This window comes from Otolemur garnettii, unplaced genomic scaffold, assembly GCF_000181295.1.
Source record: "Otolemur garnettii isolate 467f Iridium unplaced genomic scaffold, OtoGar3 scaffold00039, whole genome shotgun sequence".
Lineage (NCBI taxonomy): Eukaryota > Metazoa > Chordata > Mammalia > Primates > Galagidae > Otolemur > Otolemur garnettii.
In genome coordinates this window covers 13,279,791-13,296,929 of record NW_003852434.1, presented here as the reverse complement: position 1 = coordinate 13,296,929, position 17,139 = coordinate 13,279,791, and the positions used below count along the sequence as shown (strand labels likewise).

The 17,139-nt window shown below is 47.9% G+C and overlaps 1 protein-coding gene across 1 annotated transcript in view; it reads left to right on the top strand.

Annotated features, from left to right (window-relative positions):
• The window catches only part of PARM1 (prostate androgen-regulated mucin-like protein 1), a 27,983-nt gene extending 11,140 nt beyond the window's left edge, over positions 1–16,843 (top strand). Inside the window, exons 2-3 of the mRNA XM_012805317.2 lie at positions 6,712–6,790; positions 16,422–16,843. Coding sequence (XP_012660771.1) covers positions 6,712–6,790; positions 16,422–16,506 — 164 coding nt within the window. The 3' untranslated portion in view covers positions 16,507–16,843. The remainder of the gene's footprint in view (positions 1–6,711; positions 6,791–16,421) is intronic.
• The last annotated feature ends 296 nt before the right edge of the window (positions 16,844–17,139 follow it).

The following is a 17,139-nucleotide window of genomic DNA, read 5'->3' as shown; positions in this document are numbered from 1 at the left end:
TACACACACATCACACATGCTGTACACACACACCCCATCACACATGCTGTACACACATCCATCACACGCTGTACACACACACTATACACACAACGCCCATCACACATGTTGTACACAGATGCCTCCATCACACACACTGTACACACACACCCATCACACATTCTGTGCACACACCCATCACACACCCTGTACACACATCCATCACACACACTGTACACCCACATGCCCCCATCACACACACTGTACACCCACATGCCCCCATCACACATGCTGTACACACACCCATCACACGCTGTACACACACACCCATCACACATGCTGTGCACACACCCATCGCACACCCTGTACACACATCCATCACACATGCTGTACACCCACATGCCCCCATCACACACACTGTACACACACACCCATCGCACATGCTGTACACACACATACCCATCACACATGCTGTACACACACACCCCCCACAGCAAATTCAGATAGCACAGGCCACAACTCTGGGCAGCTGTATTGGACCAGAAACTGATGACATGGACCTTCCTAGGTTGCTGTCCTGTGACTGCTGTCTGCTTCTGGCTAGCCTTCCTGCCAATTAATCTGAGTTATTGTGCTTGGCACACCTTCACCAGTCCTACCTGAGGACAAGCCAACACACAGCCCCAGTCAGGCCCTGATTCCTCAGCAGCCAACAGAAAGTAGAGGGTGGACCAGAGCTCAGGTTTGATCTAAAATCAGACTCAGGCCTAACAGGTGCACAGGGCAGCCGGAAAGCCTAGAAGGCAGCACATGGCCTCAGAGTCCTTCTTATGTCCAGTCCTTCTGATTACCAGCCCTGTGCATCCAGAGACACCACCCTCAGTGCCTCAGTTTCCCCATCTGTAAAGTGGAACTCACGGGGGCATCGACCTTATGAAGGTCTCATGATGATTAAGCATACAGAAAGGGGTGACGCTCACAGGACAGTCCCTGGCACAGATAGGTAGCAGGAAAGTGCTGGTCACTGTGATTTTCCTGTTACTGTTTATTCCTGTATCAATTACTGTTTTCTTTGGAGTAAGGAGATGTGAGTGGACACCCCCTCTGTCAGGGTAGAAGCCTAGACAGTAATGGAGACTCAGCACACGGGTCCTGCCAGGCCCTCCCAGCCACCCCCCACCCTCCCCTGCATGTCCACAGACACACACTTTTAAAGAGCAGGAGTCCCTTGAAGACAAAATGTTCCTTTCCTGTTGGTGACCTTGACCGGAGGAACAGCGGCACACTCTGGAGCAGCCACCTGCTCCTCATCTCTGTCTCTCACTTAATCTCTGGACCAGGAAGTGGAGAGAAAAGAGCAAGAATATTGGAAGTGGTCGAAGTCTGTTAAGGACTCTTCCCAGAATAGAGCAGAGCTGTGCACACGTGCCCGGGGCTCCATCAAGTCCATACATGCACCTTCTAAGTAGCTGACTGGGGAATTTTCAATGTAGTTCAAGAGTCATCTGTGGATAGGAAGAAGATGCTCACCTGTGTTCACCCCTGGAAACCTGTCACCATCAGTTACCTTCCCCCCAACTCTTTCCAAGCAATACTGTTTTGAAAGAGTCTAGGAGCGTTCTTTCTCTTAGAGGTTGTTTGGGTTCATCCCATCGCATCCCAGTATTTTTATTTGGGATACAATTGGCAAGTATTCCTGCCAAAGAGGTCAAATGAATTGGGTTTTTTTTCTTTTTCCTATTTAAAAGGGGGGGGGGGAATCCCTCAGTGAGAAGAGTCCCCAGAGGGACATCTGAGGTTTGGGATGTCATCAGGCCCCAGAAGGCAGGATGGCCTTTGTGGCCAGGGAGGGGGAGGAGGCTGGGGCAGAAGCAGAGTGCTCCTGAGTATAGGACAAGGACAGAGAGTGACAGGCCAAGAGGCCCGTGTCTGTGGCGTGAGAGGCAGGTGTGGAAAGGCCCGTTACTCCAGGACCACCACAGGGTACAGAACAGAGAACCTGGGGGGCAACCTCCCTCCCCAGGGCAGGGGAAGTGAGAACAAGCTGGCCCAGCAGTCCCACCAGGAGTTTGCTCTGGCTGCTCCCAGGCTATTATCTGACCCTATTCACACCGTTACTCCACTCCAGCTAATCACCTTGTCATCCTGGGGACTCCCAGGTGCACAGAATGGGGATCAAGGGCTGAGGGGATAGGACCACAGGAACAGTTGGGGAGCAGGAGCCTGGTGGGGCCGCAGCAGGGATCCCAGGTGAAGGGCAGCAGCTGGCACTTGGCAAATGTCTCAGCACAGTGACCGGGTCAGAAACGTCCAGCCATCACTTGTCCTGCCAATATTATACCTATGTATTCAACACTAAATGGGTTAAGGACCCACTGAGAACACAAAGAAATGGAAAGAGATGGACGGTGGTGTGATCCGAATCTCCCTGGAAAATCCAGCACAGCAGAGTGCTGAAAAGATACAGGACCAAGATCTAAGAAGACCCCACAACCCTGTAATTGACTCAGGGGAGTCAGGGAGAGATTCTCAGAAGGGCTGGCGTTTAGTTAGGTCATGAAGAAAGCGTAGGAACTGGCTGCGCTGAGAGAAGAGCTATGCACCAGTGATTAATCGTGTAAAACCTGCATGAACGGTGCTGGGGGCACGTGCTAGTCCGTCACTTACCAGAGGAAAATTTACCAGGGGCTCAGTTTATTAACTTCCTCATCTATAAAATGGGAATTCCACTCCCTCACAGAGAGAATTAAGGGAGGTGACAGCTGGAAAGGTCTTGGGCCTGTGCCAGCCCAAAGTGTCACCTGAGGCCATTCGACACCACTTATTCTTGTCTTAGATTCTCATGAAAGTGACAAAATGCAACCCAGACAAATTCCAGACTTCAGGGAGGCCGAAAATTCAAGGAGGCTTTGTTCACGGGTCTTGAACAGCCCCTGGTTAGGCAGAAGGTGTTAGCAGAGTGGAATGTGCTAGCACAGTGGAATATTCTTGTACCTTAGCTTATAAAATATACAGATGAATTTCCTCCAGTTCTCTCTTAATTTCTGCCCAGTCAAGGACTTTACAGCAGGACACACACCCAGTCTGTAACTGGCAAGTCCATCAGGAGGGGCCAGAATGCCGGCCACCTCCCTACCCCCACTGCCACCAAACGTCCTGCGACTTCCCCGCAGGGTGAGCCTCCTGCCCCTGCAACACCTGCCTCAGTTTTCCTCTCCCTGCCCCACCTTGAAAAAAGAAAGAGTAGGGGAAGGGGAATTCCAGTGTGTTTAAACAGAACTCAGGAGGAAATGGAATCTGTTTTCACAAGGAGGAAATGAAGCTTTTTCAGTCACCTTTTATAGTTGTGCTGATGCAACTTAGCAGCCCTTCATATGCCTAGACTGCAAGGCACTCAGGTGTGGACCCTTCTGGGATGCAGGGGACAGGCAGCTTCTGTAGGCAGCTGCCCTGGGGGGTGAGAGCAAGCTTGGGACACAAGATTGCCCAGGCTCAGGGCCCCACCAAGGTCTTCTGCTTCAGGAGGACACTTGCTCCCGGCTTGTACCGCTGAGAAAAGCCCGTGGGCGCCAGAACAGTTAATAAGGAGTTCCTATGTTTGAGCACCCGCTGGGCAATCTTGTGCCCCTGGGCCTTAGTACCCACTCTGAGAAGTGCCCTTTGCTCAGCTGCCCTCTCGGGCCCGTCAGGTGGAAAACCACCTGCTAATTCCAGCCCTGGTCACACTGGCTGATGTAGTCTGTGGATACGGAAGGGTGGTCTCCAAGGGCCCCCCTCTGAAGACGGGGGCCACACAGGCAGCCAGGTAGTCAGGGGGCAGGGGAGAAGTAGCAACTCTATCACTTGCAGTCTCACAGGAAAAAAAAAAAAGATCAGCACTTTAGCTGGAAGAACTAGATGATTTATCTTTAGAAAGGGATGGTATATAAATAAATCGGTAAATCGCAGAGCTGGAGGAGACCCAACTGCTTAGAGTTAGGGAAGAAACTTTGAGAAAGGTCAAGCCTACAATTTCCTTGGCAAACTATGGCTGAGGCAAGAGAGAAGAGTCTTAGAGGGAAATCAGTTATATTTCTTCTCTTCCTTCACTTATTTGAAAGAGAGATATTAAATTAAAAGATCAGTTTCTTTAGCTGTTCCTAATTGCAATAATCATATCTTTCCAAATCTTAAAATACCCCCCCTCCTTACTTTGCAGTAATAATTGTCCTGTCACAAGCTCTTCAAAGAGCTTTTATGAAGTGTCAGTGAACTTGAAGCCCAGAGCAACCTCTGGGAGTGGAGTTTTCCATAAGGGGATCTGACCTCAAACTTCCCTGCCTGGCCTGATCTGCACCTCGAACCATTGGGTGCCATAGTTCTGTCTTTAGTAAAAAGAGAAAGAGAATCGTACTGATAAATATGTTAATCTAGCTCAGAAGGTTCCGGGAGCAAAGAAATGGATGTTTGAATGTCCAGAAGTATGCAAGTTCTGAGACAGGTGCGTGGGTGAATCTGGTCCGGCCCCATCTGAAGTCTGCCTGTTAGCCATGTTCCTTTTTTCTGACTCTCTTTTTATAAAGTATCACCAGTGAGAGCATGGACATCTGACTAGTCTCTATTACCTGAAATTCTGGGGAGTTACTAAAGAGCTAATAAGTAGCTGATTTCCCTCTCAGCCAAACTCCAATTCTTTTTTTTTGGAGACATGGCTCACTCTGTTACCCTTGATAGAGTGCTGTGGTGTTATAGCTCACAGCTACCTCAAACTCTTGGGCTCAGGCAAGCCTCTTATCTCAGTCTCCCAAGTAGCTGGGACTACAGGAGCTCGCCACAAAGCTCAGCTAGTTTTTTAGAGATGACATCTCGCTCTTGCTCAAGCTGGTCTCAAACTCCTGAGCTCAGCAATCCATCCTCCTCAGCCTCCCAGCGTGCTAGGATTACAGGCATAAGCCACCTCACCCAGACTTTGCTCTAATCCTTTTGGTAGCAGGGCTACCAAAAAGAACAACAAAGAAAAGTCATTCATTGGGGGAAGGGGAGGGAATAAAACAAACCACGGCAAAATAATCTACAAAAATAACACTTCAAAAGTGTAGGAAGATTTGAGACCTAAGCCACCAGAGGTGGGCATTGGCTCTGGATCATGTGTGTGGAGGGTACCTCGGGTGGACACACGTGGGGTCTCATTTCATCCCCTAACCCCTGTGACGTGAGCAGAACACATCCATTCTCCTGTCCCTGCAGGTGTGCAGCACGAGTAGGCTGGGCTGAGTAAACAGCTCACGGTCACACAGCTAGTAATGACTGAGCCGTGCGTTCACACCCCAAACCTCCTATCCCCTTCCCAGTGTGTTTAAGAAGAGTGCTATTCATTTATTAAAGTATGAATACATAATTTCCCAGTGCCTTAAAGAGTAAATGGGGTCCCTGACACCAGCTTTAGTGCCAAAAAGTGGCTGTAAGTGTGAGTGCACAAGAGCACAGTTGATTGCTGGCATTCCCGTGTGAAGATAAAACCAAGTATATACATAGCTCTCACAGAAAGAGTGTTATGCTTCCAAGTAGTATTTGGCGGCAGCAAGGTTATTCTTATGCTGTCACAGACCCGATAGGTTTCTTTTTCTTTTCTTTTCTTTTTTTTTTTTTTTTTTTGCAGTTTTTGGCCAGAGCCAGGTTTGAACCCACCACCTCTGGTACGTGGGGCCAGTGCCCTACTCCTTTGAGCCACAGGCACTGCCCCCAATAGGTTTCTTTAACTGCCCATTAATAGTTGTTTTTGGAACCAGATCTCAAACTATAGAATGAAACACTTACATGACTTTATAATTGTATCTGATTATTTTTACAAACAAAAGAATAGTGTTACCTATCGGACTTTACCTTATTTTAGTTGTTTTTTTTTTTTTTTTTTTTTTTCAGAGACAGAGTCTCACTTTATCGCCCTTGGTAGAGTGCCGTAGCATCACAGCTCACAGCAACCTTCAGCTCCTGGGCTTAGGCGATTCTCTTGCCTCAGCCTCCCACGTAGCTGAGACTACAGGGGCCCGCCACAATGCCTGACTATTTTTTTGTTGCAGTTTGGCCGTGGCTGGGACTTTACCTTATTTTATACACCAACCTTGACTTTATTCTCTATAAAGCCAAATTTACTATTCAAGAATGAAAACTGGACGCACTTCCCAAAGAGGTGTTTTAGAAATGCTCTGATACAATGGCATCATTAAAATGAGTGCATTTCCTACCAAGTTGACCTTTTTGAAGTGGGCACTACCAATATAGCTGTGTGGTTGTGGTTCACTTAAAAAAAAACAAAACCAACCACATCACTTTGTAGTGACCCTTGCATAAAGCATCACAAGTCTCCCAATACTTCACAAGTTGTGGAAAGATGAGCCAGAGCCTGTAGGAGAAGAAAACAGGACCTCAGGAAATTTACAATCCGCTGCCCGGGAAACAGCAGCAGCGGTGACAGCGGCACGTCGGTGTCATTCTCTAAAAGATAATCCAATATTACTCAGTCCTGTTCTCTGACGTCCGGGCCAGCCAAAGCTCTTGATAAACATTGAAATAAATATTCACCATTCATCAAGCCTCATGTGGCATGAAAAACTTTTTGGTAATAGAATTAAGGTCCTGGGTCTTGTGCTTGTTCTGACTTTCATGAAAAGTGATCTGAAGTAAATATCGGGCCAGGCAGAGGGTCATTTAACTCCGACTTCTGTCTTCTTTTCTGTGCCTTCCCCCTCACAGGCAGCATCGCCGCCATCACCGTGACGGTCATCGCAGTGGTGTTGCTGGTGTTTGGTGTCGCAGCCTACCTGAAGATCAGGTGAGACACACCTTCCTCTTCTTGGCCAAGGAAAGGCCTCCACCTCGCAGGGCTGATCCCTGTGCTGCTGAGTGCTTGCCCCTTAGTAGGCATCAGAAACATTGGCAGGGGTGAGAACGGCTGGAGGCTCCACACAGTCGGGATCTGTACATTGTCCAAGCCCCAGAAAGCAGAACTACGCTGAAATATACAGCTTTGTGCTGATGTAATGGGACGAGAATTAACCTGGAGTTGGGACACTGAAGCCCAGACTCCGTGCCTTGCCACCTGGGAAGGCCGCCGGCCTCCCGAGGCTCCAGTCCTCCCACCGCTCCGGTGGGGTTGAGGGTGGACTCAGTGGTCCCTAAATGCTAATGTTCAGAATACTGATCCCCAGATTCCTGCCTGATCTGCTAATGAGGTTCTCATGGGTTCTAAAGAGAAGTGTGAGAAACCTAAAGGAAGGGCCATGTTCCCTACAAGCTGGGGTTCTCCCCTGAGGTTGTGTCCTTCTGTTTTCAGTTCTAACACATCTTTTCTCCTGTGAAATGATGGTGGTCCCAGATAGTGGCTGAGATCTTGCCTGCCTTAGCCAGACAGAGAGCTGCAGCTCTGTGAGTCACGTGTTTGTTTTTATTGCTGTGAAATCGAAGCCTCTAAACCACATTACTCACACCCTGAGTGTCCTTCCAGCTGTGAAATACCAGATGGCAAGGGGCAGTCTTATTTGCCAACCTGTGCAGTGCACACAGCAAGGGACAGAAGGACACGGGCTGCCATGGTGAGCACGGCCACCCTTGACCGCGGCCAGAGTCCTCTCCAGGCAAGCTGCTCTGCCCCCGCCACCTCCTCCTTTAGAAGTCCCTGGGGCGACCCCTAAGCTGAGGATAAATTGTAACTCCTCCTCGGGGTGGCCTCAAGGTCGTCACGGACCCGCCCCTGCTCCCCTCCTTGTTCATCATCCCCAACTCCCTCTGAACCCGGGAACTCCAGCCACCAGCTTCTCTCAGTTCCCAGCACACAGCAGGCTCTCTCCTCCTGCCCACCTGCCCAAGGCTTCCCTTCCATGCTGGCGGTGCCCTCGTTATTTATCCTCCGAGTGCCCAGATTCAGTCTGCTTCTTAGTGTGGTCTATTCTTTTAATTTTTAAACATAATTTGTTTGTTTATTGCTTCTTTTCTGTCACAAAAATGTAAGCTCTGTGAAGACCCAGACTTGATCCGTGAGCAGCTGCTTTAGAAACGGGATAGTGAACAACCTCCAAGGCCACCGTGTCCCCCAGGCCACCTGGGAGCGGGCGCACCCCTCCCCCTCCCTTTGCTCCCCACGTCTTGTGCTCTAAATGTGCCTGAAATGCCCCAAATCCACCTGCCCTGGCAGCAGACAGGAGGGTACCTCGGTAACATCACCTGTGTCCAAGGTGCCAAGAACAGGACCAGGTTCAAAGAGAAATTGAAATGAAAGGGCCGTGGGGCCTGTGTCTAATAAGAGAATTTTAAGAGCATCTGGAAGTCCCCTTCAGATTAAAAAAACTCCCTTCATTAAGTCTGCATTTCCTTGAGCAGCAAACTTAATTTATAAATTATATCTCACTGACGGGTACCTTTTTCCATCTGGTTTAATTACTAGTTTATCACTGCAGACAGGCTGTACTTTAATTATGAGTTAAATTAGCTTTTATGAACTACTCCGGGAACCTCATTCCCATTTTGTAACAAAGTATGTCTTGGAATATATGTCCTGGGCCCCCCCAAGAAAATAATTTACACATACGTTTTAGAGATATTTTTGGAGTCACCAATGGTGAGACTCAGAAGGGCTGTGCCACCAAAAATACAACCTTCGGAGGGACATGGAGCAGGACAGAAACACTTCCCAAGAACACTGTCGCAACAAGCTAAAGGACTGCTCCTCTTGACCTTAGGCAAGGGTTCAAGTTCACCATCTCAAACCAGCACTAGCTTTGGCAGGCACCTCCATTTTGGTCCCAACTCTGTCACTCTCTAGCACTGTGACCTGGGCATGTTATGGGACATCACCAACCCTCATCTCCCTCACCTGTGAAACAAGGGCATTGATTCTAACTACCATGGAGCATTGCTGAGGCCTTATGCTTAATGATACGTCCCAAATACATGGCACTACTAACATCATCAGGGTGGTCAACTGGAAGGACCCTGGGAGATGGCCTTCAACAGTGGCCACTGGGTACCTGCCACCTGCCAGGCATTCTTCTGAGCACTGGGGCCCTGCTGGTAATGACACTGCTCTGCCACCACAGAACTTACTGTGCTCGTAAGAAACAGGCAGGCTGTTACAATTTGTTCTGATGAGAGCTGATTAAAATTTTATTTTAAACTATATTTTACCCAGGGCTTCTGAACACCAGATACATTAAGTGAATGATTAAATTGAATTAATCATAGCTTCTCTCCCTCATCTAGGTTCTCTCTCCTAAATGTAGAAGGTCCATAGCGGCATAAATAGGAAACTACTATCTATCTATTGTGCTACTTAAGTTTGGTCTTATAAACATAAGGATGCGCAGTGATCAGACCTCTGTTTCAAAATTCCCTAAGGAAAACCCCTTTCTGTGTCTCTTAATTGTTTTGGCAAAATAATATCAGAAGGAGGTTAATAGCATTGATGAATCTTACAGCTATGCTAAAACCCCTTCTAGTGTTATTTTGCCAGATTCTTGGAAAGCCCCACGAATCATTCATCAAAAATGCAGCTGGGTCAATTGTGTGTGTGCGCCTGCGTGTGTGTTCATGTGTGTGCGTACCTAAGGTTAGGATTTGCTTTCGCTGGAAATTTATTCTCCTTCTGTCATCCCAAATCTCTGACAACAATAGCGTGACAAGAGGCCTGTTGTCTGTGGGCTCTTTGCTCGCTTGGCTGGAGCAGTGAGTGACTGAACTCAGAACCCACAGGGACCACTAGCTTCTGGCCTGCACCTATAGGCTAGATAAAGGCTTACTGCAGCCAGTGTCCCTGCCAACACATGGGGAAATTTCTGGAAAGGGCAGCCTCACACCCAGATGAGCAGCATGCCCTGCCAGCTCTGCTGAAGGTGGCTCAACACTCCCCCTCGTTCTTCCCTAATCCTCGGGTCCTCCAAAGGCACGAGCCATCAGTCTCTCACACTTCTGTTCTCCAGGAACCCGTGACCCCCAGTTTTGTCAGGGTCCTCTGCCACATCTTTTAATAACCTAAGCCACTTTGGATGTGGCCTATAAAAACAAGCTGCCCTGAACACAGCACGGAGGGGCCTCCTCTGCTTCGGAGCCCCATCCTGCCCAGCAGCGTGGGGTGAAGGGAGAGCGTGGGCTTCACAGTCACAGGCAGGGCCTACCCTCTACTTACTCTCCAGTGGCCTTGGGGAAGTTATAATCTCCTCCATCCTGCAACAACAGAGCTAATAGTTCATGTCTTCCTAGGTTACTTTAAGAATGAAACAAAGTAGTGATTGCAGAGTGGCAGGAGGGACTGTAGTGGGTGGCTGAGAAGGTACATCTGGGGCAAGTTTCTTAATCACTCTGGGTTCACTTGCTTTATTTGCAAAAACTGGACTATGCTATTGTCAACTCAGGGCTGTTGGGAGGATTCAGTGTGACACATACTATCATTCTGTGCTGGGATGAGGCCAGAGGGTCGGAAGGCTAACACCGTAGTTGACAGCACAACACTTAGCACACAGGTGCTCAGGAAAGGGTAGTGGCCAACAGTAGGGCCCGAGGTTTGGGAGATCGCCCCCATCCTGCCATTGTGTGCAGGAGGTGGGAGGGATTCCAAGGAGAGGGAGAGGGGAGAGAGATGCAGAGCAGCTCAGCTCTCTAACTATGTGTCGACATGGCGGCTCCCACATTCCCCACGTTCCACGTTGGCTATTTTAATGGTGCTATCCCTAAATGCCTGTGAAATCACATCAGTGTTATGCACTCACAAATAGAAACTATCTCTGGACAGTCTTTATTCCAGAACTTGTTTTCAGCTTTAAAAGAAAGCAAAGGCCCTGCCTGCCTCTTGCAGAAAGGTGTCTTTAATTAATGGTAGTTGAAGAATGAGGTTAAGTTGGTTTGCTTTGTTTAGGTTGGCTCAAAACTATTCAGCCACAAGATAATCTCCTCACATAGGAGACCATCTGCTGAGGCCAGTGATGTGGATGTTGCTATAATTAGGTGTGATGGTAACCCAGACAGACAACATGGGCTGTCCCTTCACGAAAGTCAGTGTGAGCTGAGTGACAGACACAGCAGGGCCTGGCTATGAGGCGTCTTGTCACAAGCCACTTGTTCTGCTGTGCATCTTCTAGTGCCTGCATTTTAAACAAATGGAGTCCTTCTAGCTGCTGTGAGGCACAACACTATATTTGTGTTTTATTGTTCATGTTAGCATGACATTGTGAATATATTGCTTCATATTAGTATTGAGTACATTGGATATTTATTTTTCCATTCTTTTGATACTTTACTAAGAAGAATATCCTTCAACTCCATCCAGGTAAACATAGAAGACAAAGTTTATTTCTAAAAATGACAGTTCCTGGCTCAGCTCCCATAGCTCAGTGAGTAGAGTGCCAGCCACATACATGGAGGCTGGTGGGTTCAAGCCCACCCCAGGCCTGCTAAACAACAATGACAACTGCAACCAAAAGAAATTAAAAATAAAAACGACGGTGCCACAGCCAGCACAAAGCTGTGTTGCTTGCTCCTGACTTGGGGCCTCTGCTCTTCCCGCCCCCTCTGTCTGGAGGGTACGTCTCACACATCCACACGGCTCATTCCTCATCTTCTACGAGTTCTCATCAAAGGACATCTTTGTGGGATCTTCTGTGATCACCATGCTCAGCACTGCAGCCCCCACCCCATTGGGAAGTCCTCACCCTTGTCGGCTTCATTGCCGTCCATCAGCTCAGTGACGTCCACCGTGTAATTATTTACATCTCACTCATCCTGTCTTTCTCCCCTGGAGGGTAAGCTCCCTGAGGACAGGGGGTTTGGTCTGTTTAGCTCACTGAGGTAACAGCCGCATGCCTATCAGAATAAGGCCAGAGAGATGGGAAGTTTTCAGTGAATGGTTAAATCAAAGAAGCCAGGCAGCAGAGTGACCATCAGAAACAGAGCCACCAACAGAACCAAAGAAAAAGAGAGAGGAGGAGAGAAAGAGCATGGCAACTGCACCAAACAGCTTTGCTACTGGACAGTAGGAGGCTAAGGTTTACTTACTACTGGCTAAGGAGCTGGGAGCTCAGCCATGTTTCCCAGCACTAAGCCATGCTGTTTGTTGCCTGTGTTCCCTCCTTAGCACATGATAGGCACTTAATTCCCTGTGTTCCCTCCTTCTTAGCACATGATAGGCACTGCCGATTAAGCAGCAAGGTTTTGGGGGTTGTGATCATAAATCAACGGGCTTGGGAGAACTGGGGTTGGCCCTTGTGAAACAAAAGTTGTTTGCTAAAATATATTTTGTTTCAACACAAGGACAGTGAAACACCTCACTCACTCACTTTCAAAGACAATTGAGTTCCATTAAGCACTGATGCTACAATTATCTTAAAATAGGTGCCCCAAGCCACAAATGTCACCACCGCATTTATCATTTGTCACCAACAAGGGGTCACCATCTAGGGGCAGGGAGTGAGGACTGCTGCCTTCCCCTAGAAAGTGCTAGAGACTAAAGGTATGCGGGAAGGTCTGGGAAGAGGCCAGGCCTTGCTTTGCCCCAGGCTTTCATTTGCTTCCTTGGTAGTGAGGGCAGCGTTGTTGGTCAGCAGGGACTGTGCACACGTCACCACGTGGCAGGTGGCCATCACTCTCTCCCCTTCCTATATTTAAAGATAGATGGAAGCTTGGACTATTGATATTCCTTAATGAGATTTTTCACCCCGTGGCAGTTGTATTGTGCAGTGAATTTCCACAGGCCGTATTGACCAAGCAAACTTCATACACACTTATTTATATGACACTGGATATAAGCAGTTATTATCAAATATGGTATTTATAACATAACCATTGCACCAAGAGCAACAAAGAAAAGTAAGGCACAGTCAGCCCCCAAGGAATCCACCATCTAAGATAGCCAAGTTGCAGCAGATAGGGAACATGGCTACAGCACGTCAGCGCCGTCTTTATGAAGAAATTGAACAAAATTGCTTGGACCTGATGATGATATCGTTTGTACAGATTGCTTTTCAAACTGGAATTAGATGGAGCAATGTTGCCCTACAAACAGAGGAGACCTTGGTTTCGGTATCAGCTGCAACCATTAAGTAACTCTGACAAAGTCATCTGAACCCCTCAGTCCCACTTTCCTACTCTCAGGAATGGGAATTTTTGTTGTGCCTTATTTTTTACTTCACAGACAATGCGAATGCTCATCTGACTGACCTCGCATTTGCATGCAAAACGCTGTTAAGAATTAAGAAGTTCTTGGGCAGCGCCTGTGGCTCAAGGAGTAGGCTGACAGCCCCATATACCAGAGGTGGCCAGTTCAAACCCAGCCCCAGCCAAAAACTGCAAAAAAGAAAAAAAAGAAGTTCTGAGCTAGAGAGTTCAATATGCTCCCCAAACACGCTCCCCTTACACACACATCAGAGCTGTGTCTGTCCGGCCCAGCCATGCTGGGGAACCGGCACCCCCAGGCCCCCTGCTCAGGCTCATCATGCACCAACTAAAGCAGCCGGCAGGTCCCCTGTTCATCCTCATCTCTCCTGTCTCCTTCCTGGCTTGACAGCAGTTTGTTCACTCACTATTCATCCCACAAAACAAAGGAAAACAAAAAGGATAAAACCCTCTTTATCCTTTATTTTATTTGTGTTTTTGCAGAAGGCGCCTCTTCCAGCAGATTCAGGTACCGCACTGACCAAACGGTCCTGCCTAGGATAACCAGCGGCAGTGCAACCTGACAGGGGATGCTTAACCCTCTGACCCCACTCCAGGAGAATAAGAATTTTTAAAAATCCAAATACAGAAACAATAATACAAGAAACTGAGTGTCTAACTAAGCCTGGGGCAAAGTCTCAGGACTTGTTGGTGGGAGGAAGACTCCCTTTTCACTCCGCGCCAAGTTCTGCTATTTGCACACATCCCCTGCCCACCTTCTATGTGCATTACCTCATTTAATCCTTCTCACAACTTTAACTTGATTTTTTAAAAAATTACTTCATTTTATAGATGAAGAAGCAGAGGGTTAAAAACCTCATTCAAGAACATGTATCTATTGACCAAACTGACATTTTATGGGAATAAAATTATATGATAGTGATTAAAATGCTGTAAGAAGCTGGAGCCCCTTACAAAGCAAGGCCGTGGTGCCCCTTAGTCAAGGCTGTGGTTAGTAGGCAGAGGCCGCCAGGCTGGCCGCAGTAAGTCTCGCTGCAATTTGGGCCACTCCCGTGCTGCAGTCCTCAGGGTTTTGCTTGTTAATTCTACAGCTTCCATTTCTTAACCATCTTGTTAAGGAATTTGATTGGAATTGTAAGTTTTAAATTTGGAGAAGTATTAGCCATAGATAGCCCATGGCCTTCATTTACCAAAACTACCTCTTCTATTCCTATCAGAATTCCTATTCCAAAGCACTGGTGCTTCTGGACTGCTATCTGTCATCCCTCTCTTGTACCAAGAGAAATGACCAACCAGGGACAGTGGCTCACCCCTGTAATCCTAGCACTCCTAGCACTCTGGGAGGCCGAGGCAGGTGCTTGAGCTCAAGAGTTCAAGACCAGCCTGAGCAAGAGTGAGACCCCATCTTTACTAAAAATAGGGAAAAAAATGAGGCAAGAGCATTGACTGAGCCTGAGTTGGAGGTTGCTGTAAGCTATGACGCCATGGCACTCTACCCAGGGCAACAGCCTGAGACTGAGAAAAAGAAAGAGAGAAAGGAAAGAAAGAAACATGGGCCTTTAGGGAAAGCAAAGCAAGTAAGTAGAACATCTCCAAGTGTCCAGGTATACAGAATAGGTGAGCTGAATCAGCCTTCAGGACATAAATCTGAATTCGGAAGGCTGAGTCTGACGCAGGCACAGTGAGGGCCTTGTTTTTTGTTGTTTTTTTTTTTACAAAATATCATCTCTTTGCAAATGTCTGGCAGATGTAAATAAGTCTCAAAAAAGCAGTAGCAATTCTTTAGCAACAGATATAAGCATAGCAAATGCTTTTGTGTGCCTCTCAGATTCCATTTTGTTTTGTTTAATTTTCCTGTCTAGCTAAGAAAAAGGTGGGGGGAACGGGCATGCTTTTTGGTACTATCCCCAGCACAAAGGATTTCCAGTGGCAAGGCGTGATAATCCACAGGCTAGCACAAGACTCAGAGGCCGCAAGTGCTCATTCCGTGGTGCTCTTCTAATCTGATCGTTAGTTTTAGTCTTAAAAGGACCATATCCTTCCTTCAGGAAGCTCCCATCTGACTTGGTTTTGAGGGGAACTTGGGATGTATTTTTTTCCTAACACTGCTTCTTCCACAAACATTTGTTGAGGACTTACTATGTGCCTAATATTCTTCTAGCTGCTGGAGTCAGAGCCAAGAAGAAACAGAACAAGCACATATTTCAAATGTGGAGCTCGTGGTCCAGTTAGGGAATAGAGGCAATACCAGAAGAGATGGCCACAGGGTCTGTGAGAGGGTGAAGCGCCCTGGGAGAAAACTTAGGCAGGGATGGAGGCTGCACCTCGCTGAGAAGGGCACATCTGAGCAAAGGCTTGAAGGGGACAAAGGCATAAGCTTTGTGGACTTCTGGACAGTGCTTGTTCCAAGCTGGGGAAACAGTGCGAAAGCTGCGAAAGCACTAAGGCAGGGTGTGCCAGAGAGTGAAGGGAAGGAGGTCAACGTGGCTGGAGCAGAAGAAGAGGGGTCTCTCACAGTAGCTGATATGCTCAAAACGCAGCAGGGACCGGATCCCACAGGGCTTTGCAGACCACTGTAATGACTTGGTCTTAACAGAACAGTGATGGCAGTCGTGGTTTCTTATAGAAGTAATATTGTGAAAGAGATTCCCAGAATGACCCAGCAAATTCCACTTAGCCATATTGCCACTGAACTCAGTGTCAATGAGACTCGGAACCTGGGCTTGAGCGCTGAATTTAGATCCAAGAGGCAGGGATTTGACTCACAGCTCAGTTGGACGACTTGGAGCACTTCAGTTAACATCTCTGAACCCCATTTCCCTCATCAGAGAAATAATAACAAACCACACTTGTCTGTGGCTTTACTTTGAGGACCAAGTAAAAACTGAATATAGAAGCACCATGCAAATATGAAAGGCAATGTAAATGTCAGGAGAGGCAGGAGAACCATAGTGGTTGTGGTTGTGTCATTACTATTTTAGGAAAAAATAAACCCAGGACCTAAGTCACAATGCTAGGAATTCAAGCTCCCCTTTCCCCCACCCTCTTATGAAATCACCATGGAAATAGGGCCTCCTCTGTCTTCCAGGAGAGAGGCAAGGACCCAGCTGCCCTCAACAGAGGTGCCAGCCGGGCTCCCAGCTGGACCGTCACCACTTGCAGGGTGGTTAGTGGACTGGGCCTCCCTGCAAGGGAGGTCTGTGCTGGTGGGTCTGTTGTCCCCATAGGACACCACATCTTTCCATCTCTCTGTGCTCCAAGGGGCGAGGTCTCCAAGTAACCACAGCCCTCTTCTCTCCCCACCCCAGGCATTCCTCCTATGGAAGACTCCTGGATGACCACGACTACGGGTCCTGGGGAAACTACAACAACCCTCTGTATGATGACTCCTAACGAAGGAGCGTGGCCAGGGGGGAGGAATAACTGCTCTTTATTTATACGCACTTACGGTAGAGTTTCTGGCGAGTCCCCGATGGACACTGCAGACAATCTTAAGCCCTGTTTTGTTGGTGTGGTTGTTCTGTTTCCTCTCTTTCCTCCAGCTGCTACAACCTTCCCTTTTGGCACAAAAAGAAAAGAACCGTTCTTTAAAGGTGAGTGGAGGCTGATTTTTGGCTGAAATGGGCCAACCTCACTCTGGCCATGGCTGACCACTGTGGTGGAGACTGCTGCCCCCTCCACCCCCTGCTGCAGGACCCAGATGGAGAAGGCCACCAAGAAGAACAATTGGGTTGGGGTTTTTTTGTTGTTGTTGTTATTGTTGTTTTAAATTTACTTTTAGGAAAACTTTCTGGTTTTGATATTTCTTAAACTTCTATTCAGGAAATTACATTAAATATCAATGAGGAGAAAGGAAATGAGTCCCCAGGCTTTCCCCCACGTGGGAGGGGCAGGGGGTTTCAATTCCTTTTTCATCTCTGTTTACCCGGCTGTACCTGACAAGACACCGCTTGGCTTTACAAGCTAATCACAGCTTCTTAGCTGCCTAATTAATGAAAGATGAGACAGGAAGTACCAGAGCAGGCC